Raw genomic sequence first — 27,748 nt, forward strand, 5'->3', positions numbered from 1 at the left:
TTTTCCAACACTTTCTGTCGTATACTATACTATGGACAATCTAACCAAAGCCATTGATACTGTACTGTAGCCCTCCTGGGGTTAGGGTCAGTTGTAACATCAGCATCGGTGCCACCTCTCATTCCCAGCATGCACCATTACATCAGACCATCCCGGTCTCTCACATGCTCCCGAACGCAACTCTAAACAGTAGGCCTTTTGTTCTTATGTTACGATGTGTAAACATAGCCAGGGAGTGTTTTAACAGATTGCCATATGCTTGTTTCATATGCCTGTCAAGTTGGAGTCAGCATGAGTGTCGTTTCATACATTTTAAAATGAAGATTGTTTTTTTACACACAAGATGTGTGTGGGAGAGGGATATTTTAGCCTACCTGCCATGCTTTTGTACTGTATGCAGGGGATGTAACATTTATGCTAACAATCATGGATTCTGCTATTCTAAATCCCCCACCACAAGGTGGCGCTCATCGGCTGTGTGGAAGTACAACTGATCAGGGAAGTGACCACCTTATCCCAGCTCCACTGCCTACTAACCCTGACCCTGCTCTCTTCACTTCATTCAGAAATTATGGAATTTAGCAGGGCGAAGCAATATGGCTTCAGTCCCAGCCAGCCAATCAGTTGACAGATTAAAGTTATACTACATTACTATACATTATAGTACTACATACTACAATTCTACAGTAGACCTAGGTCAGATACACAGATCAAATACTTGAAAATGTCTTGGGAGACTTTGATTGACCTTGGGAGTGCTTGATTTATGTCATTATAGTGGGTGAACTGGTATAGCTGTGTCATCCCCAGGCTGTATCAGTGTCTGAATCTGACTGCTGGCTCTGCATGAAGAGATGGAAGGTCAGGGTGATCGTGGTGTCTGGATCACCCTCTCACATTTCTCACAACTGATGTTATCTGCCACTGACGTAGACGCGTCTGTCTCCATGATGGCTGAGTGACCCCAGCTTGCCAGCCTCCAGTTGGATGTTACATAAAGTAATCTCAAATGTCTCCTTGATTCCTCATGTCCTCACTCAGCTCTCTGCCTGGTAGACTAGACTGATTTTGGCAAACCAACAATAACTAAACCAACACCCAGTTGTCAATCCAGATGACCCGTGTAATGACAATAATATGTCATTTACTCATACAATATGTGTGCAATCTGTTTAATACTCACTAAGGGCTTTGTGTGATATTATATGATAACCCAACAGGTCACCCATATCTACCCTTTATTTCTCTACGTAGTTGAAGTCACGCCCTCTGCACGCCAGCAGAAGGATATCACTTTGCCTACATGCATTGTGCTCTTTGCCACTGGGATAAACCTTTTGTGTCTTCTTCAAAAGGGAACGTCTCAAGCGGGAATCACAAGGCAGTGTTCTCCTCCAGCGTACTCGGACGTCACTGCCCTGCCACAGCACAATACTGGGACTATCCAAGGCCCAGCCACAGGACCCTCAGACTTGCCCCAGGGCCACTGGCCTTTCAACCTTGGCTTTAAGCTCTGTCATTACAGTATTAGTGATCATATTTTTTCTTTCACCTCAGTCCTACAGTGAAACTTAACCGTATTGTCCAGACTTGCTGACACTACCTGATGATGGCATCACAGTGGTTCTTATGTAACGTGTTTTGTGTGGGGTTAAACAGAGACATAATGGAGGGATTGGAATAGGAGAGGGTGCAGGTTGCCCAATTGTGTTGTGCGTCAGAGTGTGTAAGGTCTGGAGAGGTAATTTAACGGTGTTGTTCTCATAATGGTCCCAGTGTAACTGAAGAAACCAGGGTCATCATTACATCATTACGACTGGAGCTGGCTGGCATGCACCAGATATGTGGCATCGTGGTCCAGCTGCTTCTGAAATGCCAAACCCAAACATGTCCTTTACAAAAGAATGCTAGAATTCTGTGTTGACTTTGTTGAATTTGTTGCACTGCATAGATGAAGGACAGAGAGAAACAGATAGAATGAGAGAAAAAAAGATCACGAGAGAGAGAGAGAGAGAGAGACTATTTTTATCACAATTTCTAAGATGTAATAAGCATTGACTCGGTTTAGTTCCAAGGAATTTGACCTCAATTCAGCAATTTGTATTTGGTCTGGGCCTAAATGGTCTAGATTCTCAGTGAAATGGAAACAACAGAACGGTCACAACGATTATGGGTCTGAACCTAACAGTACAGTACTATTTAGAGAATAAATGCATGTGCACTGTTGGTAGTTATGAGTACTGTTGGTCGATATACTGTTGGTCGACAGTACCAATACCTACCAACAGTACCCATATCGACTGTTGGTCGATATGGGTACTATTGGTAGGTATGGGTACTGTTGGTAGGTATCAACAGTACCAATATCCAATACCTACCAATATCTACCCACATTGGATTGTTGGTAGATATTGGTAGGTGTCATTGGTAGTAGAGTACTGGTGGTAGATATTGGTACAGTAGGTGTCGTTGGTAGTAGAGTATTGGTGGTAGATATTGGTAGGTGTCGTTGGTAGTAGAGTACTGGTGGTAGATATTGGTAGGTGTCATTGTGTGTACAGTAGTAGGCTATAGTGTAGGAGATACTCCCATTTCCACATTCCACCCAACATCTGTAGCCTTCATAGTTCTGACTGGTCTTGCACAACCTGAGCTGATGTTCATTTGAGACAGCCAGACATTCCAGATTAGAGTCCACTGCAGCATTGATGGTGACAGACTTTTATTGGATAACAGACACATTCATAATTTCTGACACATCTCTGACGTATGTCCTACATCTTCCATATAAGATGTATTTTGACCTGACCTAATCTCAGATGCCTATCAATCGTCTCGACTGCTAAGCTCCACCAATCATGTTCAGCTGAGGACCATGAAGGCGGGACCAGTTTGGATCAAGCTCCACCCATGTATAATCATCGCGTGCATCACAGAGTAGAGAACAGTGATCAGACCTGATCAGAATGTCACCTGGCACATCAAGAGGGTTGAAGACTACCTGCAGCATGCGGCCGCTCTGCTGTCTTACACAACACACTGCTGTGGAATCTGGGTGAAGTTAAGACACTCAGAATGAAATTGAGAAACTCTGCGATTCTGAAATTGTTAGGGATTAGAGCAAGGATTAGATATCGACATCATAATACATATTATAATTCAGCCATGGACTGTAGTAATTCTTGAGGATTCTTTTGGGATTAATTTCCCATAGACCAAATTACACTACCAACTCATTCCATTACAGGACAATCCATGTTTACCCTGGTGCTTGGCGAAGGCATCAGTGGATGCATCGTTGTTAGTGAAGGAAAGTGAACTAAACCCAAACCTTAACTTCTCCCTTCACAACGAGGAGATGACACTGCAATACCGGGTAGCAGTGAATGTCCGACGTACACAGGTCTGGCTCAGAGCCCTGGAGCTAACATCAGACCACATCTCATGACCACATACTAACATCACACCACATCTCTTTGAACAGTCAAATAGGTGCCCATCACACAGCGCACCTGAGGGTCAGAGCAGCAGTGCCTCATTTGGTTAAAGCAGAGAGAATGTGTTCCAAGTCTTTAGTCAGAGAGGTGTGGTGAGTGACTCATCTTTCTGACTAAAGTGACTCATCTTTCTGACTAAAGACTTGCTAGGCTTTCCATCACTGACGTTGACTCCTTTCCTCTCCATTATTCCTAGTCAATGCTAGTCAAGATGGAAAGTCTGCACACCCCTTTTCACCTCCATGTTTCATTACTTTGCAGACTTTATTCTACAAAAAAATTTTTTTTTTTAATCCAGTTTGAAATAAGGCTGGAACGTATCAAAATGTGGAAAATGTGAAGGGTTGTGCAGACTTTCCGGCTTGACTGTACATGTACTGATTTTTCTGGGTTATAATCCCAGCGCTCGCAGTGAGCTACTGAGGATTAAGAGTAATAGTGTGACCATCTTAACTAAATCCACTAATGATTAGCCTCATGTTATGTCCTTGTTAATAATGTTCTGAAAAAGACATGTGACTCCATCCACTGTTGTTTGCAGAGCACAGCAGTTGTGACGACGCACACATGCACTCCTGAATAAAAACATCTGCAAGACTTGGCAGTGAAAATCAGATCAATTTCAGTTAGCTGAGTGTACCAATTGATGTTACTCTTTCGGTTACTGTGAAAGCATCTCTTTATGTGTTTTATTGTAGTGTAGATATTGTGAGAATTGTGTGGCTTCAGTATAATGCTGCTGATATCTTTTAGCAAAGCCTAAATTAGCCTTCTAGAAAATGTTCACTTTTCTGGAATGGCAGCCGTTAGTCAATTGGTTACACTTTTAGCAAGGAACACAAGTGAATCACAAGCAAGTTGACATGAGAAATCAATCCACCTATTCAGGCCACACCTCATCAATTCATAGATGTTGTATGCAGGCAGGAGTGAGTCAGACACTTCACTGTTCACACGCTCTGTCATTCTGTCTAATTCTGTGCTCTGGACCTGGCAGTGTCCATCGCTGTAGTTGGGATTAATTATAAGCAGGCACTGTGTAGCCGCCTGTCTGAGTGGAGGGGGTCCTGGCTGAGAGAGTCCTGCTGAGTGTGTGAGGACAGTGATGGGGACATAATGAACTGTTCATCTAGGATGTGGGTGAGAGAGAGAAAGAGAGAGGGACACAGACATTATTATTGAGTGCTCCTCTTTACTGCTAATGGGTGGTTGTACTCATTACATTACATTACAATCATTTAGCAGAGCATTAGTCCAAAGCGACTAACAATAATTGCATTTAACGTAGGAAAAGCCAATGTACTTCTACTTGCCAGAACTCACAAGTGCATCTTCTTTCTAAAACAAGTGAAGAAGAGCATAATCTACTGCTGAAGGCAAAGTGCAAGAATAGAAATCTAAAATACAATAGGTGCTTAAGAGGGAGGATCGTTGTAGTACTTCTTGAGGAGATGACTTGAGTTTTGAGCCTGCAACGAAAGATGGGCAGCGACTCTGCTGTCCTGACGTCAGTGGGCAGTTTGTTCCACCACTGCGGGGCCAGGACAGAGAAGAGCCGTGACCATGTCGATCGACCGCAGGGGCCTCGGAGTGATGGGGCAACCAGTCGCCCCGAGTTAGCAGAGCATAGCGGTCGGGAGGGGCCTCAGAGTGACGGGGCAACCAGTCACCTTGAGGTAGCAGAGCATAGCGGTCAGGAGGGGGTAAGGGTTTGACCATGGCCTGGAGGTAGGAGGGGGCTGTTCCTTTCATTGCCCTGTAGGTTAGCGCCATAGTTTTAAACTGGATGCGAGACGCTACAGGGAGCCAGTGTAGGGAACGGAGAAGGGAAGTTGTGTGGGAGAACTTGGGGTGGTTGAACACCAGGCGAGCATCAGCTTTCTGGACAAGTTCCAGGGGTTTAATGGCTGACGCCGGGGCCCCAGCATGGAGGAGTTGCAGTAGTCCAGGCGGGAGATGATCAGGGCCTAGATGAGCACCTGCGCTGTTTCATCAGTGAGGAAAGGGCAAATCCTCCTGATGTTGAAGAGCATGAATCTGCAGGAGCGTGTGACGGATGTGATATGTGCAGAGAACGACAGTTGGTCATCCAGGGTCACACCCAGATTCCTCACAGTCTTGAGACTGTGTCTTCAATGGTGATGGCCAGGTCCCGGTGTGGGCAGCCCTTCCCCGGGAGGAACAACAGCTCAGTCTTGTCCAGATTGAGCTTGAGGGGATGTGTCCCCATCCACTCCGAGATGTCAGCCAAGCTCCCAGCTTTGCGTGTCTCCACTTGTGTATCAGAAGGGGGAAATGACAGGACCAGTTGGGTGTCATTGGCATAGCAGTGATAGGAGAAGCCATGCGAGCAAATGACAGAGCCCAGAGATGTAGTGTTCTGTCACGGCTGTCTGCAGGGGTGAACGCAAGTTAGAACACAGAACAACAAAAGACTACCTCAACACTTCTACAGTAACTTGCACAACTTACACAAACTACCGTCCTACCTACAGGATACATGGTCATAGGTCATGGTCATCTACTGTATGTGTAGACATGGGCCTATGATAGGCCTAACTCTGCTACCTAGAAGGTAAAACAGTATGGCAATTAAGACTCGCAGACCAGAGACTCATCTTATAAACTGCTGATCACAAGATCAACCTCCATGGCGAGACTTCCGCCATGATGTCACTTCAGTGAGGAACATGAGGAACAGAGATACTCATCTCAGGTACACAACAGGAATGTACACAACAGTCTCTGTAGCCTATAGACCTGTAGGGACTGTTACAGTTCAAAAATAACATTTAATGTTTTCTTAGTACATTTTAAGGTAAATAATGCAATGTTTGGGGGGAATTGTTTGATATTGTTTTACACTGATATTGATGTTGAACAGAAAACAAAGACATTCAGCCACCTCGTCACGCCTTCTCATTATGCATGGTCCTCCCATCGGCACCGCCCACCCTATAAAGAGTTCCGAGTTTCAGGTGAGGCGCTCAGCTGTTGCGCTCGCATGCGGCGATTCTCTGATGCAACTATCGGACAACTTTCACCTGCCAATCTCAGAACTTTTTAGGGAGCGAACATTTTGTTTGATGCGCGTTTTTTTTATTGAACCATGTCAAATATCTCCACTTAACTTATAGAGCGCTGTTATATATATATATGAGGAGCTTAAAATGTGACAAATAATACGCTGGTTTACAATTATATTTTAATGGCACGTATTTATGTAGTTTAACTAGAGTGAAACTGGAAATAATATTATTGATCATGCAGCCCTAAACGTCACCTCCCGTGAATTGCGTGTTATATTATTTATTTCTCTTTATCAGCTCATATCTGTCGAGATGGAAACTCCATAAAAGACGAGATGGGAAAATGGGAGATAACAATGGTAAGCCTAATTTCTCTAAAAAATCAGGTAGCCTGTTTTCCTGTGTTATGTTTTTATTGTCTATAGAAACAGCCTCGGGTGTTTCTCATTTTGAAATGAATGACAGTTCGCGGTTTGAGCTATTGATATCAAGTAGTCTATTCTAAACTGGATCGAGATGAATCGAATGCATGTTGCGTACCCTACCATAAATAACAACTAACTTTAATAGCTCTCAAAACAAATCTCTTCCCCACCTGTTGGGCATAAATCACTGAGATTATGTATTTTTGCATTTAGGTATTATAGTAGTCACACGTGCTACAAATGAGTAAAAATGTAAAAAAAAAAATGTACTGGTGGTATCTACGTGTTAAACTGTGTACTGTACCGAGGTACTACTGTATCACTGAGACTTGTGAGCATGCATGCACCTCTGGGGGTGGGAAAGACGGAGCCTCGCAGTTTCAGGGACATTTTTTCATTCATTCAACGATACAATCTGCCTGTAATGACCTCAGACGGGTGATCTGCAGTGGGCTGCCTGTTCTACAAAGACCAAGTGGTGTGACATTGGTGAACAGCAGTATCCGTGTTTCAACACTGCAGATACAGTATGTGTGATCCTGTTGGCAGGTGCTCTTTGTCAGGTGTGTATAATTAGAGGCACAGCCAGCCCTCTGCCTACACAGGGCGTCTCTCTAGATCATCTGGATAATAATCAGGTCTCTGGCTGCACAAAAGGTGCAGTGGAGGTGGTTTGAAGCCACCTGGGGAGGAGGTAGACCTGCTAGAGACCTGTGGTCAGTGATAAAGTCTAATGAACTTGACTAGATGGTTCCATAAAACCCTTTACTCTCTTCAGTGTCACACGTATCCTGTAATCCAGGAACTGGCGCTATTTTAATCTGCATGATTGACAACCACACAAGACATTCCATGCCTGTGTTGCTGGTGAGAGGGTTGGGAGGAGGACCTGCAACTGGGCTTCAAGCCAAGCAAGACCAACAACAACAACAACCTGGACACAACAGTACTAGGAAGACAGGGATTCAGTATGAACACTTTGTTCCACCTAAGATTGTAAGAGTTCAGTGTTGTGTGAAATGATGTGTGAAACCTGATGCCTGTGATGCTGATGATAAAGATATTTATGTCTGTATAATGTACCTGGGCTACTAACTAACCAGAACCTAGGTTCTCTACCTGGGCTACTAACTAACCAGACACCTAGGTTCTACCTGGGCTACTAACTAACCAGACACCTGGGTTCTACCTGGGCTACTAACTAACCAGATACCTGGGTTCTACCTAGGCTACTAACTAACCAGATACCTGGGTTCTACCTGGACTACTAACTAACCAGACACCTGGGTTCTACCTGGGCAACTAACTAACCAGAGAGGGCTCTGAGAATGGAGGGAATTGCGTGTGAGCATGGAGAGAGAGAGAGCAGAAGAAAGGCACTAGCATGTGAGGGCAAGACGATGGGGTGAGGGGGAGGAGAGTGAGATAGATTGCAGTGAGGGGCTGCGTTGAAAGAGAGAGGCTGATTTTTGGGTGGACAGTCATTAGATACAGATGGTTGTCCTGCACAGGGAGAGAATGAGAGAGGAGGCTTCCTCTCAGTGCCTCAATGCAATCAATACTGTTTACCATGGTGCTTTGAGATCACAAACTGTAGAAATCATACTCATCACTGCACCTTGTATGATCGGGTTGGATGGTCTGCATTGTCTACTCGTAGACGTATTCATTGGTACATCATTATTTATAAGGCAATTCTTGGTCTTGTTCCTTCTTACCTCTGTGCCTACATTATACAAAAAAGTACTGGGAAATACTCCTTAAGATCACAGGACTTCTTGCTGCTGTCTGTTCCCAAAGTCAGAACAGAAAAGGGGAAAATGGCTTTTAGTTATTTGGCTACTTCTGCCTGGAACATGCTACAAAATGATCTCAAACTTGAGGAGCAGGTCTCAATCGATGTTTTTAAATCCACTATGAAGGTTTTAGAGGTGGATTTAACAGTATGTTCATGTTTTTAACTAGCGTATTGCCATATAGCCAAATCACCAAGTCACGTGTAAATTGTATTACTGTTGCATCTCTGTGTTTTCTGTTGTATTTTCCGTCTGAAACTCTGTGTTTGGATTGCACTGCTGCCCGTCTTGGCCAGGTTTCTCTTGAAAAAGAGATTTTTAATCTCAATAGGACTTTTCCTGGTTAAATAAAGGCTAAATTATTTTTTAAATTGATTTATGCTGATTTATTTATGAGCTTGTCTTTGTCTCCCATTTAATGTCTTTGTCTAGGCTTCAGGGACATGTTCCCCCAGGCGCTGTCTCTGTTGTACCACACACCTCTTCATCTCAATAGACAAACATTGCTCTTTTCATGAATGTTCTGGAACATACTGTACCTCTGCATGTATTAACCTCGGTGTCAGAAGATTGAGTGATTGCATAGAGCGCTGCAGCCAGTGAGCAACAGCAGACACTGTTTCACCCAAATCAATGTTGGTCTAATTCATTGCTCGGAGCGGGTTATGTGAAGATGATTTCTCTCACTCTGACTTTCTGTGTACTGTCGTATCATTGTACTCTTGCACCTTGCCTTTAGCACGACATTATGCTATTAGTCACTTGTTTAGAAAGGAGATGCACTTGTGAGTTCTGGTGAGTAGTAGTACACTCTCTTCTTATGTTAAATGCACTTATTCTAAGTTGCTTTGGATAAAAGCGTCTGCTAAATGACTGTAATGTAATGTCAATTCAAGATTTCTTTATTTATCACGTCTAATGTACGTGTACAGTTAAAGTGATTGCTGCCGGCTCCAAGATTATGCTCAATACATATGAACTTAAATTTAGTAACTAAATGTAATAAGAGATCCAGGCATTTGTGTCCTGCTGGCTGCGCAGTGTCCTCATGTGTTCCTGTAGGTGTTCAGGGTTGCAGTAATGGATCCTACCCCTATAGTTGTTCTGGTTGTCCCAGGCTGCGGGGTGTAGTGGTTGTGGATCTGACCTGCTGGTTTATTCCCTGGAGGCTCCTCCGCGCTGCGTCTCCGCTGACCTCTCAGCTGACCTCTCCCTCAGGGCCGCTGGCCTGTCACACCGGGGCACGTCTGTGGGTGCTCCTAGGCTGTTTGTTGCTGGTAACCTTCTGTTACCTGCTAATGATCCCTCCTCTTCAACTCAGTGTTGTCTCCATAAACACCCCAGTGTTGCCATAGACAGACAGACAGACAGACAGACCCCCCCCCCCCCCCCCCAGGAAGATTAGCTGTCGTTCTGCGACAGTTAATGGGGATCCAAAAGAAACATAAACGTAGATACTTTAATAATCCCCATGGGGGAAATTTGGGGAAAAAGTACAGCAATAGCGGGGAAAAAAAGTAGAGCGGAATAAAGAATATACATAATAGATTAAATTAAATCTGTCACAGATTGTGTATTGTGTAGACTGTAAAGTATATAGACCTCATTCCATACCTAGGCCTGTGGGAGTTGTTGGGTAAGATTGTGCTCTTGTGGACTTCAGTTTCAGCCCTCAACGCCCCTGTCTCCCCCCCTTCTCTCTCTCTCTCTCTCTCTCTCTCTCTCTCTCTCTCTCTCTCTCTCTCCTTCTCTCTTAGTTGTCATGTCTAACCCTTCCTTCGCCTACATTTTTTTCTTACCCAGAACCCCGTGCAGGAGTGGGGCGAGGAGTATGAGGAGGGGGTGGTGTATGGGGTCACCCTGCGCAGGGAGCCCGTCTCCCCGTCCCCTCAGCCCAGCGAGGCGCTGCCCAGCCACGCCTACGTCCAGTACCGCACCTGCAAGGTCCGTCGGCTGAAGGCCGCCTCTCTGGACCGGCTGGTCGCCTACCTTCTGGACCCCTGCTGCCCAGAGCCAGACTATGGCAGAATCTTTCTGGCCACGTACAGAACTTTCACCAGTACCAAGGCACTCATAGCACTGCTCTTTAACAGGTGGGCCTTTAGACTCTCTCTCTCTCTCTCTCTCTCTCTCTCTCTCTCTCTCTCTGTCCCTCTGTCACACTCACCCACTTCACAAAATGTGAAATACATACTGAAGCTAGCCTGTGACAACAAAGAGACTGGTACAGATCTTGGTGTGAGGGTATCTATAGAGCATGTTTCTTTGCATAACCAAATCCCCCTCACCTTGACATTCTCCCTTCACAGGGTATTGATCCCACACACCTTTTCTGCTCTCGTTAATGTTTAGTGGACCAGCCCCAGAGTGTTATAATACCCCCCAGCCACTAGTGCTATTGACCAGAACTGGCACACGCATTCACATTCAAATTCACCATCACACTGCCATTGTCCATCTCTATCTGTCCTGGTTTCAATCTTGTTCTTTATTTGGGTGTTTCAGTCTAGACCTCTCTCTTTCAACAACTGTTCTCCATGACTATTGGTGTTTTTGTTGTTGCTTGTTTCTTCCCTCCCTCCGCTAACTCTGGCGAACGCCAACACCTCTCAGTCGACACACATTCCTTCTAATTATAGCACTTGATAAGATTTAGACAAATTGGCGTTACACTCGGATGCAAAGTGACTTGTTTTGTCAGAGACATCAATTTCCAACACAGTTCAGTTTACTTTATTCATACCCGTAGGTAGATTTGGTTTGCAGCAGAGTCATCGATACAACAAACAGACAATAGGCAAACATAGTAAAAACATAGTGGGAAATAAAAAAGTTGAAATTGAATCACTAAAACCCTTAAAAGCCAAGAGACAACAATACAAAAATACATTTACATGACAAACCGTCCATCCCGGCTGCGTCTTTGATGTAATGATAATAACCAGTCAGCAGCTGCCCATTACCTGGACTCTCTCAACAACAGCTGTTATACACAGCGGAGTTGCCTCAGACTAGGGTTAGGGTGACGTCACTTTAGGACGCCGGGCTGTCCTGATACCCTCCCTAAAATGGCTCGTTCACCTCAGCGTCTGATAGTTGTATAGATCTTAAACAGGCTGTCTAAGTGGACATCGTCTTCATTTATTTGTTTTTACTGTTTTTACTGTACTTGGGTTTGTTTGTAAGCAAACATAAGCTTGTAGTCAAAATAATGTGATCAACAGCACAGGTAGGTGGGTAGGTGGTACTTTATTGATCCCCAGGGGGAAATTGCATAAAGATGAGTCTTATTCTGTCTGTGTCCCTTTGTGTTCTCGCAGAGCCAACGCTGCCTCAGATCTGGACAACAGTGAATGCCACAGAAGGTGAGTAGACAATCGACTCCATTTCCCATAATCCCATTTATCATCTTGATTACTGCACTCTGGGTTTAAAGACAGTACTGTGTTGTTTCTGCCTGCATTGCTATACTGTACCTACAGTAGGTCTTTTGAAAATGTTAGGTGAATATCAATCAGACTGGTGGAAAAGGTAGAATCAGAATCAGAATCAATTTATTGCCATTGTAGTTTGTCACCATAGTAGGAATTTGCTTTCGGACATGGTGCATAACATTGAGACAACATTGGACAGGGTACAGGGACCAGACAGGACAGTGCAAAGAGCAAGTACAAAATGCTCGTGCAAAAAACAAAAAGAGATAAACTAAGAGCTAAGCTAAGACAGCTCAACTAAGCTAAGCTAAAATCATCACAATATCACAGGAGACGTAGAGTAGTGGAATCATCCGTTCTGTTCCGTCCCTAGTCCCCTGCTGGCCCTGCTGCAGGCCTGGCTGGAGGATTACAGGGAGGACTTCCGGGACGCCCCTCAGCACTCGTCTCTCCGGCTGCTGCTGGAGCACCTCCGGGCGCGGCCCTGGCTCTCCTCCCTGGCCCAGCAGGCTGAGTCTCTACTCAGCAGGCTCCAACAAGACGGTACGGCCTTCATGGAGGTGGACCAGAACCCTACTAACCCTACTATCCCTAACCGCTCTTCATGGACAACCAGGAAGCCTCCCACTCTACCCTAATCTTACTCTAAGCTCCTATTTCCTAACCCCTACGCTACCCTTCATTACTGTACTCTACCCTAATCTAATCCTAATCTTCTAATCCCAACCCTAATTCCACCATTCATTCACATAAATACACAAATAACAACAGAACAAATACAACCACAATGAGGGAGCTGTTCTTATGAGAACAAATACAACCCTATACAAATACTGACCCTAACTATCTCCAATCTTCATTACATAACCCTAACCTAATCAAACTCCAACCTTCATTACCATACTTTTAACCTTTATTGTTAGCCTTCTCATTTTCTTCATCCTCTGTCTCCATAGAAACAGAGACTGTTGGTCGCTCTGCGCAAGCAGAGGTAGAACAGGAAGGGGAGGGAGAGGAAGAGGAAGAGGGGTCTGAATGGGACCATCTGGATCATCAGGGAGACATCATGGACTTCTCAGTCACAAGCATCGCAGAACAGCTCACCCGATTGGACTCGGTACGTGTCGGTCATTGACATTACGGTTTATGGATACTGATCCCCTGACTATACAGTTCACTTGTAGACCTAACCCTAACCCTTAGGGAGGAAAGGTAAGGGACAAGGCTTCTAGGTCCCTATTAAACACTAATGACTTGAAGATTCTCCCTGCCTCTTAGGAGCTGTTTGGACGCGTGGTGCCCTACCAGTGCTTGGGCTGTGTCTGGTCCCAGAGGGACAAGGAGAACCAGTCCCCCACCATCCGGGCCACCATCGCCCAGTTCAACGCTGTCACCAACAGGGTCATCACCTCCCTGCTATGTGTTCCCGCCCCCTCCTCCCCTGGCCCCGCCTCCCTCCGCTGGACGCCGTCCAACCCCTACCACAGGGCGCGTGTCATAGAGAGGTGGATCAGGGTGGCACAGGTGAGCGAAGGCTGAAATTGCTCGATCTGAAGTGCCGCCTCTGAGTGTTTTGAACCCAGGCCTTGTGCCAAATCCAAAGCCTCATAGTTACTAATGAATGAACCGTGTTAAACCTGTGACTGATCTCCCACAGGAGTGTCGGCAACTGAAGAACTTCTCCTCCCTGAGGGCCATCCTGTCAGCCTTACAGTCCAACGCCGTCTACAGACTGAGGAAAACGTGGGCTGCTGTTAGCAGGTAGTTAACACCAAGATATCTGGCAGAGTAACCCTGTAGGAGAAGTTGGGTTCTGATGAAGAATGTCAGTGGTTTAAATCCCATCTGTTACAGACAGAATAATATTATTGAATGACTTGTAGGCTATCTCTACCCGAGGGAGACAGTATAGAATTTCATGACATTGAGCATTCGTCCATCTACAACAAGGTCATGGCTGTCTTCTGCCAGGCTCCTAGTGACATGGTTTCAGCTGAGTCATGTACTTTAAAAGCCAGTGGTGTGGGACTGTCATAAGAACAGCTTCACTCTTTAACCAGGACGATGATCCCTCATCTCTAGGATCTGAAAGGCTGAGACAGCAGATGATACACGCCGACAGTAGATGACCCAGATTCTTTTGCTGATCTCAGGTCATCATGTACCCTATCTTGGCAATAAACATAGTGGCCGTGTCAAGGATAATTGGACCATCATTTCATAAGTTCCCCATGCAGTTCTTGTCTGGTTTGTTGGGTGAGTATTGATGGGTGGTTCTTCTTCTACAGGGAGAGCATGTCTACCTTTGAGAACCTATGCGAGACCTTCCCTGATAAAAACTGTGTGTTGACCAACAGAGCGATCCTGATAGAGGTGAGAATCCAAGTAAGAATGATCTATTTTCACCTTAAAATGGGCACAAATCTATGGTCTTTGAAAGGCAAAGCAAGTGGCAGAGTATGAAACCCTAGTTTTTTTGTTTGACCTTCACTTGAATCTTCAAGTGCAAGCACCTTGCCATTCTGCTTTCACATCTTGTGTTAAGTTAATGTTTACTGTAATATCCCCAAGCACACACATAAAGAGTGTTCCATTATCCAGTCTGCTTCAGACTCTTACATCAGAGTCTTTGCTTAGGTGTAACTTTCCTTGTGAAAGGAATCCTAAGTCAACACGTACTTATTCTCCATTCAGCTCCACAGGATGCTTTTCTGCTGGGAGTTTTTATGGTTTTCTGTTGGTTTCCATGGAAATGTGTTAATGCGTCTTACACCTTTTATTAGATGAACCTATCCGTCCATCTGTAGTCTTGTTCTGTTCTGTCTCAGAGAATCAGTCACAGGCACTGCCTCTGGCTCCAAGGAAGTGTTTTATCAGTAGCACAACATATTTTCTTGTAATCTAATGTTAATCTATGGCCTCATACAAACTATCTAACCATAACTGACTGCTAAAAAACATTTGGAACAGCATTTTCCATTTGCCATTTTCATTTGGTTCTTCTGCGGTAAGAGCGATCACATTTGGTATTATATTTGGTAACTCTTTCTCAGTGTCTGCTAGAGAGAGAAATGCATGCTTCTTGGCTATGTTCCTAAAAAAATGGTTTTGGTCATATTCTTAAAGAAGCACATATTAAGAATATGACTAACTGCTTTGTACCACCTGAGGAACATTGCCTAGGAGCGCCCATATCTCTCTGTAGCGGACCCTGAGAAACGTACATGCTGTTATCATAAGCAGACAATGCCCTCCAAGCGGACACACACATGCACACAATGCAAAAAGCACTCGATTCTTTTTTGAGACCCTACAGTGCCTCTTGCCTTTTATTGCGTTTTTTATTGTGAGGTTGTATTGTTATATTTTTATTTGTCTGACTGAAACAAAACTAATTTATATTGTGGACAAATAAAGGCATCTAATCTAAGCTTTTATCTTTTATTCCCCCAGTCTCTGGAATAGCCTGCCAGAGAGCTGGAGGGGGGACACAACTGGAGATTTTTTTAAAAGCTCTTACTGTATAACACACATTTTTACTCTTGCTTTAAGATGCTCTTGTGTGTTAGTCTTTTCTATACTCAGTTTACTTTTCTGTTTATTTATTATGGTTACCATTTATTTATGTATTTTATTAATGTTTTGTAGCCTTATCTTATTTTTTCTTATTTATTCCAATTCATTTTGTGAAGCACATTGTATCTTATTCACGTCTGAAATGTGCTATATCAATAAAGTTTGATTTGATTCCTAGTAAAGAGTGCACATTAACCAGATATGGTGCAACTGGTGAAATAGTGCATGTAAAAAGTGAAATCTTGGCTTTATAACTTGTGATCGACTCCCCCCTTCATTGTCATAGCTCCTGTTCACCCAGCAATGAAAATGACTTAAAGACTTAGCAGCCTGTGCTGGCTGTGTGCTGCAGATTCATAGCTTGACTGTGGGAATATGTGTGTCCATAAACTCCGACAGAAAAATAGCTCCTGTTTGCCTCTTCTCCAGGACGAGAGCCAACCTGTCGTGTATAACGTTTCTCCCAGGATACCCAGACCATGTCCTCTACCCAAACAGATGGTGAGAGACGCCTCACACCCCAGCATGAAAAATACCCTATCACTCTAGTAGCTCATCTATAACACTGCCATATTGCAACTGTGGAAACTCTTGATATGAATATGTCAGCAAATTGGCTGGATTTATTGTAATCTTGGTATTGTGGAGGAAAGGGGAAGGAAGGCTCTGGTTGTCTACTCAGTTTGCAGTGCTAGTTTCTTCTTCTGGAGAAGTCATGCAGTCAGTAGGGAAATCCCCCATCACAATCCTCGGCTGTGAAAAACACAAGAAGTGTGACCACTTTCATATCCCCAAAATTGTAGACATGGAATAAAAGTAGTCACTGTTTTTTGCTGCCCAGCCTCTCTCTTTTAAACAAAGCACAGGCAGCTAACTACAGATTCCTCCCACTGTCCTAGCAGCTTAAACTACTGAGATTCCTCTCACTGTCCTAGCAGCTCAAACTACCCTGATTCCTCTCACTGTCCTAGCAGCTCAAACTACCCTGATTCCTCTCACTGTCCTAGCAGCACAAACTACCCTGATTCCTCTAACTGTCCTAGCAGCACAAACTACCCTGATTCCTCTCACTGTCCTAGCAGCTCAAACTACCCTGATTCCTCTCACTGTCCTAGCAGCTCAAACTACCCTGATTCCTCTCACTGTCCTAGCAGCACAAACTACCCTGATTCCTCTAACTGTCCTAGCAGCACAAACTACCCTGATTCCTCTCACTGTCCTAGCAGCTCAAACTACCCTGATTCCTCTCACTGTCCTAGCAGCTCAAACTACCCTGATTCCTCTCACTGTCCTAGCAGCACAAACTACCCTGATTCCTCTAACTGTCCTAGCAGCAGAAACTACAGTACTGAGATTCCTCCCACTGTCCTAGCGGCAGAAAGAATATTTCACGTAGCTGGAGAGCCCAACCCTATATTTAGCGACTAGCGTCTCTGACAGGTTTCCATTGGCTCCAGTCCAGTGGAATTAAAGGATGGTAATAATGGCCTAGTCCAGTCCAGGGTCTTCTTGCTTCATAAGTGTGTGTGTGTGTGTGTGTGTGTGTGTGTGTGTGTGTGTGTGTGTGTGTGTGTGTGTGTGTGTGTGTGTGTGTGTGTGTGTGTGTGTGTGTGTGTGTGTTTTTTTTTCCAGAGCACGTCCGGTGGAGTGGTTCCCTACCTAGGCACCTACCTGACTGTCCTGACAATGCTGGACACAGCTCTACCTGATAGTGTCGAGGTGAGGAGAGACAGATTCAGCTCTGATAGTGTGGAAGTGAGGCTGGGACAGACTCAGCTCTGTGGAGTTGAGGCTGGGACAGACTCAGCTCAGACTAGGGCATTCACGCCTACTGCATTCCCCCAAAATAGTGGATTAGATGATTTATCATGGGTTTACCGCTATAATTTTTTTCACCCAATAACAATGGTCAATATATATATATTTTCTTTATAATTAAAAAATTATGCAACAACAAAGATGAACAACTTTTTAAAATGTATATATATAGTTGATCAGCAATGCACTATACTGTAGTTTGATAGTCGATTAGTCTGTGAAACCCATATAATTTGTAAGCTCAGAATTTGAATACATTTGAATACAGTTCCAGTTCTATGTCACAAGCCACTCAATTACTGATAACTAAAAGCCAGGCTATATTTGTAGCTACATTTCTATCACCCCATTATCTATTCAGAGACACCATTCAGAAACACGTCAATTTCATGTTCGCTAAAGCTACGTTTAATGTTAGCAAGAGCCATGTGGATCATTGTGTGACTGGTAAATTACATTCTTAATGTGCTCTATTCTCACAGGGGGGCCTCATAAACTTTGAAAAGAGGAGGAGGGTAAGTTGTTCCTCTTTTCTCCTTCACGTCTCACCCTCCATGAGCTTAAAAGTTCGAGGGGAAATGACACTGTACACCACAAAGGTGTCTGATGAATGTATGTTGTGCACCTCTCCCTGGTCTTGGCCTGAGGGGCTGGTGGCTGTGCAGGCCAGGGTGTGCAGGCCAGGGTGTTTACTCAGCACACAGTGTTGATAACACATTCTCCACTCCTGTTGGCTGAGCTTTGTGGTGTGGAGCGGGACAGGACAGAGAGACCACTGTGTGGTCCCTGGATGTCTGTGTGTTGTACTCTCCAGGCCGCACCCTCTGTCAAGAAGCCTTTATTGCAATATCATAACTATTTAAAATGTTATCAGGTGTTTCTAGTTCAGGGCAGGTTATATAGCCATGCCACTTATCAGCACAGACCCATGATGCTCTGTCTTTCTCTCTCTCGTCCTTCCTTTCTCCCTCTCTCTCTTTCTCTCTGTCTTTGTATGTACTTTCTGTCTGTCTGTCTGTCTGTCTGTCTGTCTGTCTGTCTGTCTGTCTGTCTGTCTGTCTGTCTGTCTGTCTGTCTGTCTGTCTGTCTGTCTGTCTGTCTGTCTGTCTGTCTGTCTGTCTGTCTGTCTGTCTCTGTCTCTCTCTCTCTCTCTCTCTCTCTCTCTCTCTCTCTCTCTCTCTCTCTGCAGGAGTTTGAGATTCTCTCTCAGATCCGCCTGCTCCAGGTGTCCTGTTCCCAGCACACGTTTCCTCCTCACCCCAGGATAGGCGCCTGGCTGCAGGGACAGGAGATGCTGAAGGACCAGGAGAGGTGAGGTTAACCCTAGCCCTTCCACCAGTCTCCCACTCATTCTTAAACGCCAGACCAATGACCATTCTTGTTCCATGTTGACTTTTTTATAGAGTACCACTGTGTTTATGGTAGACCACAAGAAGAGTGCTGCTTCTCATGGATCCCATCATGCCCTTAAAGGATGTCCCTTATTGGCCAATAAAGCTTTGTTACAGCAGGCTTACATAACCTAAATGGCCCCTCTCTGAAATCTCTGAGTTTTTAAGGGTGGTGATTCATTGAGTAATTCAGAGTTCAGTACACTGCTGAATAATGTATGTTATGTTTATAACAGGTCTTAGTAAAGTTCCAAAAATGGGTTAATGTTTTTTTTTGGGGGGGGGGGAGCAAGCTTGTGTGTTCTTGTCACCTGATCAACTATTAACTGTTGTTCTCTAAAGTTTCTTATTCACTACAGTACCATCAACGTGCATAACTACTCATGTACAGTATGCATACTGTAGGTGCTTGTATGAGTTTCATACGTCTTTTAAAATATATATATTTTAAATAATATATATATTTTAAAACCTTCTCTATGTACATTTGTCTGTGTACAGTATGTGTGTGTGTGTCTAACTGTGTGTGTGTGTGTGTTCTGGCAGCTATGAGCTGTCACAACGACTGGAGCCTCCTGTAGACCCCGGCTCCCCAAAGCCATGGAAGCACCGCACACTCTCCAAGAAGCTGTCCTGGTGAGAACCTGCCCTTTACACACACACACCTGCTATATGCACACACACACACACACACACACACACACACACACTGGATGTACGCAAAGCACTTTGGCAGTTCATGTAGGGTTTAAACTGAGCTGTTATCCTCTCTTTCATCCACTACCACTCACTGACACTGAACCAAATCAGAAGGACACTTGTGGCCATTTTGAATACTGCTGTATATGGTAGTCATTACTATTCAACAACAAAATATTTAAAACAACACATTTGCGTAGAATTTAGCGGAGATGCCCGGCAACGACTGAATTGTCCCTAGCAATAACTTGGTGGACAAATGCTTAAGACAGATCTCCTTCTTTTCTGGTCCTGTCTCCCTAGTCCAATATCACTGATAGGACTGGCTTGCTGTTTCTTGCTAACGGCTGTAGTATCTGGTTGAATTTGGTTGCGCGGCGACAAAGCCCAGAGCCTCCGTCAACACTACAGTTCTGTGCACATAAATACAGGACAAATCAAGTGTCGTATTGACTCAGTATTGAAAGGGCATTTTATTTTTCGATACGGGACAATCCCATATCGACTTGCCTACCATTGCAAACCCGGCTAGATTTCAGCCATGACATTAGGCTCATTCGCCCACTGAATTGCATAAGGTTAATAAACAAACCAGACATGTAATGTTTAGCTAGGTTAGTTTTTTTCAACCCTATAAGCTGTTATCCATTTGTATGCAGAAAGTGCACATGTAGGTCAAATGCATGATCATCAGGTCAGGTTAAGGAACCAGTCATCAAAATAATCAGATCTGACTGTAGCTCAAATTAAGCTATGCAAAAAAAAGGTATTGCGCACTACGTGTGGTCGCATTAAATGCCTATCAGAGGTCAAACCAAAATTACACCCTGTACTGAGTATAGTAAGACTTCATCTGCTCCTGTCAGGATAGTAGTACATCATCATCATCTTCATACAGTATGATTGTGTACACAGTGTTGACTCGTGTGTGTGTGTGTGTGTGTATGTGTGTGTGTGTGTGTGTGTGTGTGTGTGTGTGTGTGTGTGTGCAGCCTCCTGACGGTGAGTGAGGGATCCAGCAGGAAGACCCAGGCGGACCAGATCAGCATGTCCTCCTCAGGGTCCAGTGGGTCTGAGATGGAGGATCTGTCCTGTCTCAGACTGCAGGTAAACCTTTCACTTAAGACATTACCATGGGACAGTATGTCTGTCTGTCTGTCTGTCTGTGTGTGTGTGTGTGTCTATCTGTCTGTCTATCTCTCTGTCTGTCTGTCTGTCTGTCTGCCTGTGTGAATGAATTAATGAATGAATCAATCAATCAATTAAAGTTTATTTTCGTATCATGTCCGAGGACCCATCCCTTACGGGATTATAAGACACCATAAACAATAAACAATAATTAACTATATCACATACACTTCTCACGGTTTGTAAGCTACGCAAGTTCTCTTTGTTCGTTTGTCCCAAGCTTTCTCTAAATATTCTGCAAGTGCAAATACCCTATGATCAGACATCCATTTTAGTCTCTCTGCATCGCTCAACCACATCAAATCAATATTTTTACATCTCTCAAATATTCTTTGACGCAACTTATGATATAAGGGTCAATATCAATATAACTCCCCGGTAACGTCCAGTTTCAAGGTGCAGGGGCAAGATCCCAGAGCGAAGTTGGGCACATAATGATCTTTGTCTTTTGGATAATGGAGCACAAACATATTTTTCATTTCCATACCACCTTTTTATCATACTGAATGTTCTTAATTTCGGTTTATATAGTGTGTGTGTGTGTGTGTGTGTGTGTGCATGCATGCGAGAGTGTGTCTGTCCATCCGTCGGCTTCTCCCTGTGCCAGTGTTGTTTCCAGCTCTGGGCCTTTAGTTACGATGGATGGATGGATGGATGGATGGATGGATGGGTGGGTGGGTGGGTGGATGGATGGATGGATGGATGGATGGATGGATGGATGGATGGATGGATGGATGGATGGATGGATGGATGGATGGATGGATGGATGGATGGATGGATGGATGGATGGATGGATGGATGGATGGATGGATGGATGGATGGATGGATGGATGGATGGATGGATGGATGGATGGATGGATGGATGGATGGATGGATGGATGGATGGATGGATGGATGGATGGATGGATGGATGGATGGATGGATGGATGGATGGATGGATGGATGGATGGATGGATGGATGGATGGATGGATGGGTGGATGGGTGGGTGGGTGGGTGGGTGGGTGGGTGGGTGGGTGGGTGGGTGGATGGACACTAGGTAGATAGATACTAGATAGATAGATTGTTGTTTGATCAAACGAACACACAGAGAGTAGATAGATAGATAGATAGATAGATAGATAGATAGATAGATGAGTACACACAGAGAGTAAACCCTGGCAGCTCTGACAGACCCTGAGGCCATACTAATGACTGTGCAAATGGACAGGGGTGTATCCCTCACATGTGGCACTAATAGGGCATTCTGCAGCTACTGTCCTTGAAAGGTGGAATGTGAGTGGAGCAGGCTAAGTGTCTCTCCTCTCTGCTCTGCTAAACATTACGTATGTTCCCAGTCGAAGTGTCAACATCCATATCCACTCACCGATGTTCTCCTGTTTTCCTGTCTCTCTGCATGTATGAATGAATTTTATTATGTAAATGTCGTGCCATCAATTGGCTCATCCCTTCTTATGGTACTACTGGTTAGTCCTAGCTAGCATTTCCACTGAACATATTAACAATAAAGAAAATAACAAATACGAGCAGAAAAGTAAATAAATAAATAAATAAATATACTGTACGAGTACACCCTGCCCTCTATTGGTAAACACATGAATGAATAAATAAATAAATAAATAAATAAATAAATAAATAAATAAATAAATAAATAAATAAATAAATAAATAAATAAATAAATAAATAAATAAATAAATAAATAAATAAATAAATAAATAAATAAATAAATAAATAAATAAATAAATAAATAAATAAATAAATAAATAAATAAATAAATAAACAAACAAACCCTACACCTCTATTAGTAAATAAATACATGAGTACAACCTGCACCACTATTGGTAAAAAAAACTAAAAAACACCCTACACCTCTAATGGCAAATAAATAAATAAATAAATAAATGATTACACCCTACACCTCTAATGGTATAGTAAAAAAATAAATACATGGGTAGACCCTACACCTTTATTGGTAAATAAATAAATACATAGGTACACCCTTCACCTCTAATGGTATCGTAAATAGATACATGGGTACACCCTACACCGCTAATGGTATCGTAAATAAATAAATACATGGGTACACCCTATACCTCTATTGGTAAATAAATAAATACATGGGTAAACCCTACACCTCTTATGGTATGGTAAGTAAATAAATAAATACATGAGTACACCCTACACCTCTAATTGTATAGGGAATAAATAAATAAATAAATAAATAAATAAATAAATAAATAAATAAATAAATAAATAAATAAATAAATAAATAAATAAATAAATAAATAAATAAATAAATAAATAAATAAATAAATAAATAAATAAATAAATACACCTGTAATGGTATATTGCTCTCTTTCTCATGCTCCATGCTTTCTCTAAATAATTTATTTTCTGTGTCTCTCTTTGTCGCTCTGTCTCCTCCCTCTAGTCCCAGTCTTTGTCCAGCTCTTGCCAGAACGTAGCTGAGGTCTTCCCTCCCTCCTCGCCTGACTCCCCCTCCCTCTCCAGCTCCGTGTCCAGCTCCCAGCCAGACCTGCTGTCCCCGCCCGGCCCCACCGCCCCCCGCGCCAGGCCCCCGCTGGCCTCCCAACACCAGCGCTCTGTCTCCATGACCTCGCTGCCCCTCTACAACCGGCAGGTGGCTGACTCCTGCATCATCAGGATCAGCGTGGAGAGCTGCAGTGACAACGGCAACATGTACAAGAGCATCCTGGTGAGAGTCCATTATCAAACATGTACAAGAGCATCCTGGTGAGAGTCCATTATCAAACATGTACAAGAGCATCCTGGTGAGAGTCCATTATCAAACATGTACAAGAGCATCCTGGTGAGAGGGAGGAGTTCAGTCCTTTATCAAACCACTAGACCGTGTGCATTGCTGGTGGTCTAGTTGTTTTTAAAGTTATTAATTTATTTATTATATATTATATATATATTTTTTTTTTACTGTTGGGGGCCGTTGTAGGTAGTTCATCTTCGTCATTTCAGCGTTTTTAAATTTAAATTTAATTATTATATAAAATAATTAATTTGATTTAATTCATATTAAATAAAATAATTCATTTTAAAATTAATAATTCATTTTAAAAAATTGGTTATTTGAAACAAATTATTGCGGCAAGCCCGAGATTAAAGGAGTAGTAAAGGGAAAATGCATGTTTAGCCCTGTTAAGGTTACTTATGATCATATACTATGGTTCAGATCAAAACGTTGACAAAACTAGCACTTTTGAGAAAGTCTGATAATTGCTCTACCACCGTTTTGGGAATACAATGGATGTGGGTGGGCAACGTGAAAAATCATTCAAAAAACATCTTTAACTCTCAATTTCAAAGACAAGAAACTCACTGAGGTTTTAGTTCCCCACATCCATTGTATGACCAAAACGGTGGTAGAGCAATTATCAGACTTTCTCAAAAGTGCTAGTTTTGTCAACGTTTTGATATGAACCATAGTATATGTTCATAAGTAACCTTAAAACAGGGCTAAACATGCATTTTCCCTTTACTACTCCTTTAATCAACTAGTCGACTATTTTGAGGTGGTAGGTTAGGGTTACTTCCTATACCCTGTCCTCTTCTTCTTTTTTCGTGTAACATCAGCTGCATGGGAACCACAGCACCTCTCGCCTGCCAGGCCTTAGAGCTTAACCACCTGCTCCATGACAGGCTCACTGCAACAGTGGAGCCTCCCCAGTGTCTCAAGTCTAGACACCCTTTTGTGCCTGACGCTCGGGATCTCCTGCAGCAATGCAGAGATCTTAACATCAGTGAGACAGGATGGGCAGACCTCACCTGGCATGCAGAGTGGGAGGCAAACCCTCCAGAGTGATTTTATCCTGGCCGCCAGTCCCTCCCCAGACTGGCATGGGTGAAGCTTAATGGTCTCCGGACCGGCGTCAGACACTTCTGCTCATCAATGCACAGATGGGGCTTGGTATCCTGTGCGGCGTGCGAGTGTGGTGCCGAGGAACAAACCGTAGACCACGTCATCCAGGACTGACCGATATATCAGACACCCAACGGAATGCGTGGCCTGACGGTTGTGGATGACGAAACGGTGACATGGCTCCTGGAGGTGTGTCCGGATATATCGCCCGGGTGACCCCTCACCCAGGCTTGGGGTGGTAAAAGGATAGCCCCTCGCCCCCGAGCCTGGGGGGGAGAGGAGAAACAAACATCTAACCCAAACGAAGAAGGAGAAGAAGAAGAAGAAGAAGAAGAGATCCAACTCGGTGTCGTGCAGCCATGCCCTCATCTCTGGTCCTATGTCGAAAAGGGTGGTCTGTATAGGGGGCAGGTGGTACTTATGTGTTCATCAGTCTGCTCAGGCTGTCAGCTGTCACTGTCTTCCAGGCCCCACTTGTTCATGGATGATTTAAACTGACCGACCCCAGTTCGTAGACGGTTCAGTAAGGTCCATTGCTGGCGTGGTAGCTCGTCTCCTCCTATAGCACCACCTCCTGGCTCCCTGTCCCCGTGTTAATGGCTCTTCTGATGTGTGTGTTTGTGGGTCTGTGTGTGTCTGTGTGTCCCTGTCTGTCTCAGCTGACCAGTCAAGACAAAACGGCACAGGTGATCCAGAGAGGTCTGGAGAAGCACCACCTGGAGCACCTGAGCAGCCAGGCCTTCACCCTCAGCCAGGTCATCTCTCCAGGGAGAGGTGGGCGGGGCTCAGAGCTCGCTGGGACACAGCAGCACTCATTTCAGTGTTAATAAATGACTGTAATGTCATGTATTAAATGGTAATAAATGACTATAATGTAATGTAATAAATGGTCCCGGAGAAATAGAAGACGTATCGGTGTCGACAAGTCAAATCACTGGGCAACTACTGTGTTTTTGTCAAGGAACAATTCATTTTAGCAGTCTGGTGTTAACTTGGTGTTTTTTTTTGTGATCAAATGTTTATTTATTTTCCTTTAAAGCGCACAAAAACAAAACAGAAAAAGGCCACGTCCTGCTACCTAACACCCCCAACATCCATACAATCCAATCACACAAAAATACATTGCAATATGAGACCGCACCACAATTACCATGTATTATACAAAAGCTTGTGTGAATACTCGATTGTGATTGGCCAAGACGCATTCGAGAGGCATACATTATTTCTCCACAACGCCCGGTATATACGCCCGGCATCAAACATGTTCTAAATCAATGCGCAGTTCATACAACTGACCCAAACGAGCCGTAGCATCCCAAACATGATATAGTGGTTGCTATAGAAACTAAGTAAATTATATCCATACAATCCAATCACACAAAAATACATTGCAATATGTCACCGCACCACAATTACAGTACCATGCAATAACCTACTGCAGTTAAGGTGTTAACTTAGTGTAACTACAAATTAAACAGTGACCTGTGGGGATGACTGATTGACGAAGACCATTGTAACATCCTCATGTGATAATATGATATATTATCACACACAATATTAGTATATATATAACTATATATAATATTATGTAGATGTTCAGATACATGCCATCTATTCTTTTAGCCTTTTTCCCCATTTTTTTTTTCTTTTTCCTCTCCAGAGTTGCTCATCCCAGAAAAAGCCAACGTCTTCTATGCCATGTCTACATCGGCTAACTATGACTTCATCCTGCGCCAGTGTCCGAAAGGCAAGAGGCGGCCGCTGACCGCCACCTGCAGTCTGGACTGTTACACAAAGTAGCGCCTCCCGTGGCAGGGAAGAGGATCTGCAACTTGAGCTCTGGAGCAGATAAGCACAACAGATTTTTAATTTCCATTTTACTCTTCTTATTCTTTACACGTTCCAACATGGACAAACTCCTGTTTGGCATACAGAATGGTTAAATGACAGGAGCAGATGAAAACTATTTAGAAATGTGATGATATGATGGCACTTTATGAAGAATACATTTGAAGGCACACAGGAGCTGTGAGAGAATTAAGACATGGTCCACTGCTGGACGACAATGAGACACAACATTCCCTCTGGACTGACTGAAGAAAATCTGATCGGTTTTAGTAGGATGCTGCTCTTAGACACACACTCACACACACACACACACACATACAGACTCTCTCTCTCTCCATTTTGCATCGTCTTTCAACCCCAAGCTGCCTGAGTTCCTTAGTTTTTCAAATTTCAAAAAGGACATTGAGAAATGACTGACAGTTTCTCAATTGGGAGAAGAGAATACCTGAGCAGTTCTAACCTAGCAGACAGACAGACGGACGGGCGGACGGGCAGACGGACAGACGGACAGAACAATATAAATACCGTTTCTACCCACATTGAACAGCAGTACCAGGCAAATCTGGTTTGAATAGTAGTTGAAACCCTTTTACACACGTTGAGTATTAGTTAGGTGTGTTTCTAATACTAGTACTGTATGCCAGTTACATTTTAAACCTGAAACTGAGCAGCAATGAAGTATTTGACAGAAAGGATTTCAACTGTGATTGAATGTGACCTGGGTCTGATGGCAGAGCCACCGGAGAGGCGGAAGGGAATTTCCTCAGCAGGAATGTCCTGAACAGAAACTATGTTCCCGTCGCAGGATCACGCTGTCAACAACAGCCGCTGTCATGGTGATAGCGATCGTGTGTGGGAGAGAGAGAGAGAGAGAGCGAGACAGAGAGAGAGAGAGAGAGAGAGGAGTGTGTGTCTGGCCTGACTGGCCGGATGAGATTCCAGCCACGCAGGACCCGTCACATACCGTAAAGAGACCAGTTACGTAAGACCTGTCACACACCTTAGAGAGACCAGCTATGTAAGACCTGTCACGTACAGGAGAGACACCAGCTACATAAGAACTGCCGCATACAGTAGAGAGAGACCTGTACCAGCCAGACAAAGACTACTGAAGAGACAGAAGACAAGACTGTGATGGCTCTGATGATGACATGTTA

The 27,748-nt window shown here is 43.8% G+C and overlaps 1 protein-coding gene across 1 annotated transcript; it reads left to right on the plus strand.

Moving 5' to 3' along the window:
* Nucleotides 1–6,861: 6,861 nt before the first annotated feature.
* Nucleotides 6,862–26,543, plus strand: LOC311309693 (ral guanine nucleotide dissociation stimulator-like 1; the record flags this gene model as incomplete). The annotated part of the gene is made up of 16 exons (XM_084439017.1): nucleotides 6,862–6,885; nucleotides 10,551–10,840; nucleotides 12,068–12,112; nucleotides 12,555–12,724; nucleotides 13,138–13,298; nucleotides 13,460–13,705; nucleotides 13,839–13,942; nucleotides 14,470–14,554; nucleotides 17,390–17,476; nucleotides 18,058–18,090; nucleotides 18,765–18,886; nucleotides 19,513–19,602; nucleotides 20,658–20,772; nucleotides 23,289–23,567; nucleotides 25,403–25,517; nucleotides 26,404–26,543. 16 exons carry the CDS (start codon nucleotides 6,862–6,864, stop codon nucleotides 26,541–26,543), a joined length of 2,106 nt encoding a protein of 701 aa, XP_084295143.1.
* Between the last annotated feature and the right edge of the window lie 1,205 nt (nucleotides 26,544–27,748).

This window comes from Borostomias antarcticus, assembly GCF_949987555.1.
Source record: "Borostomias antarcticus genome assembly, chromosome: 5".
NCBI lineage: Eukaryota > Metazoa > Chordata > Actinopteri > Stomiiformes > Stomiidae > Borostomias > Borostomias antarcticus.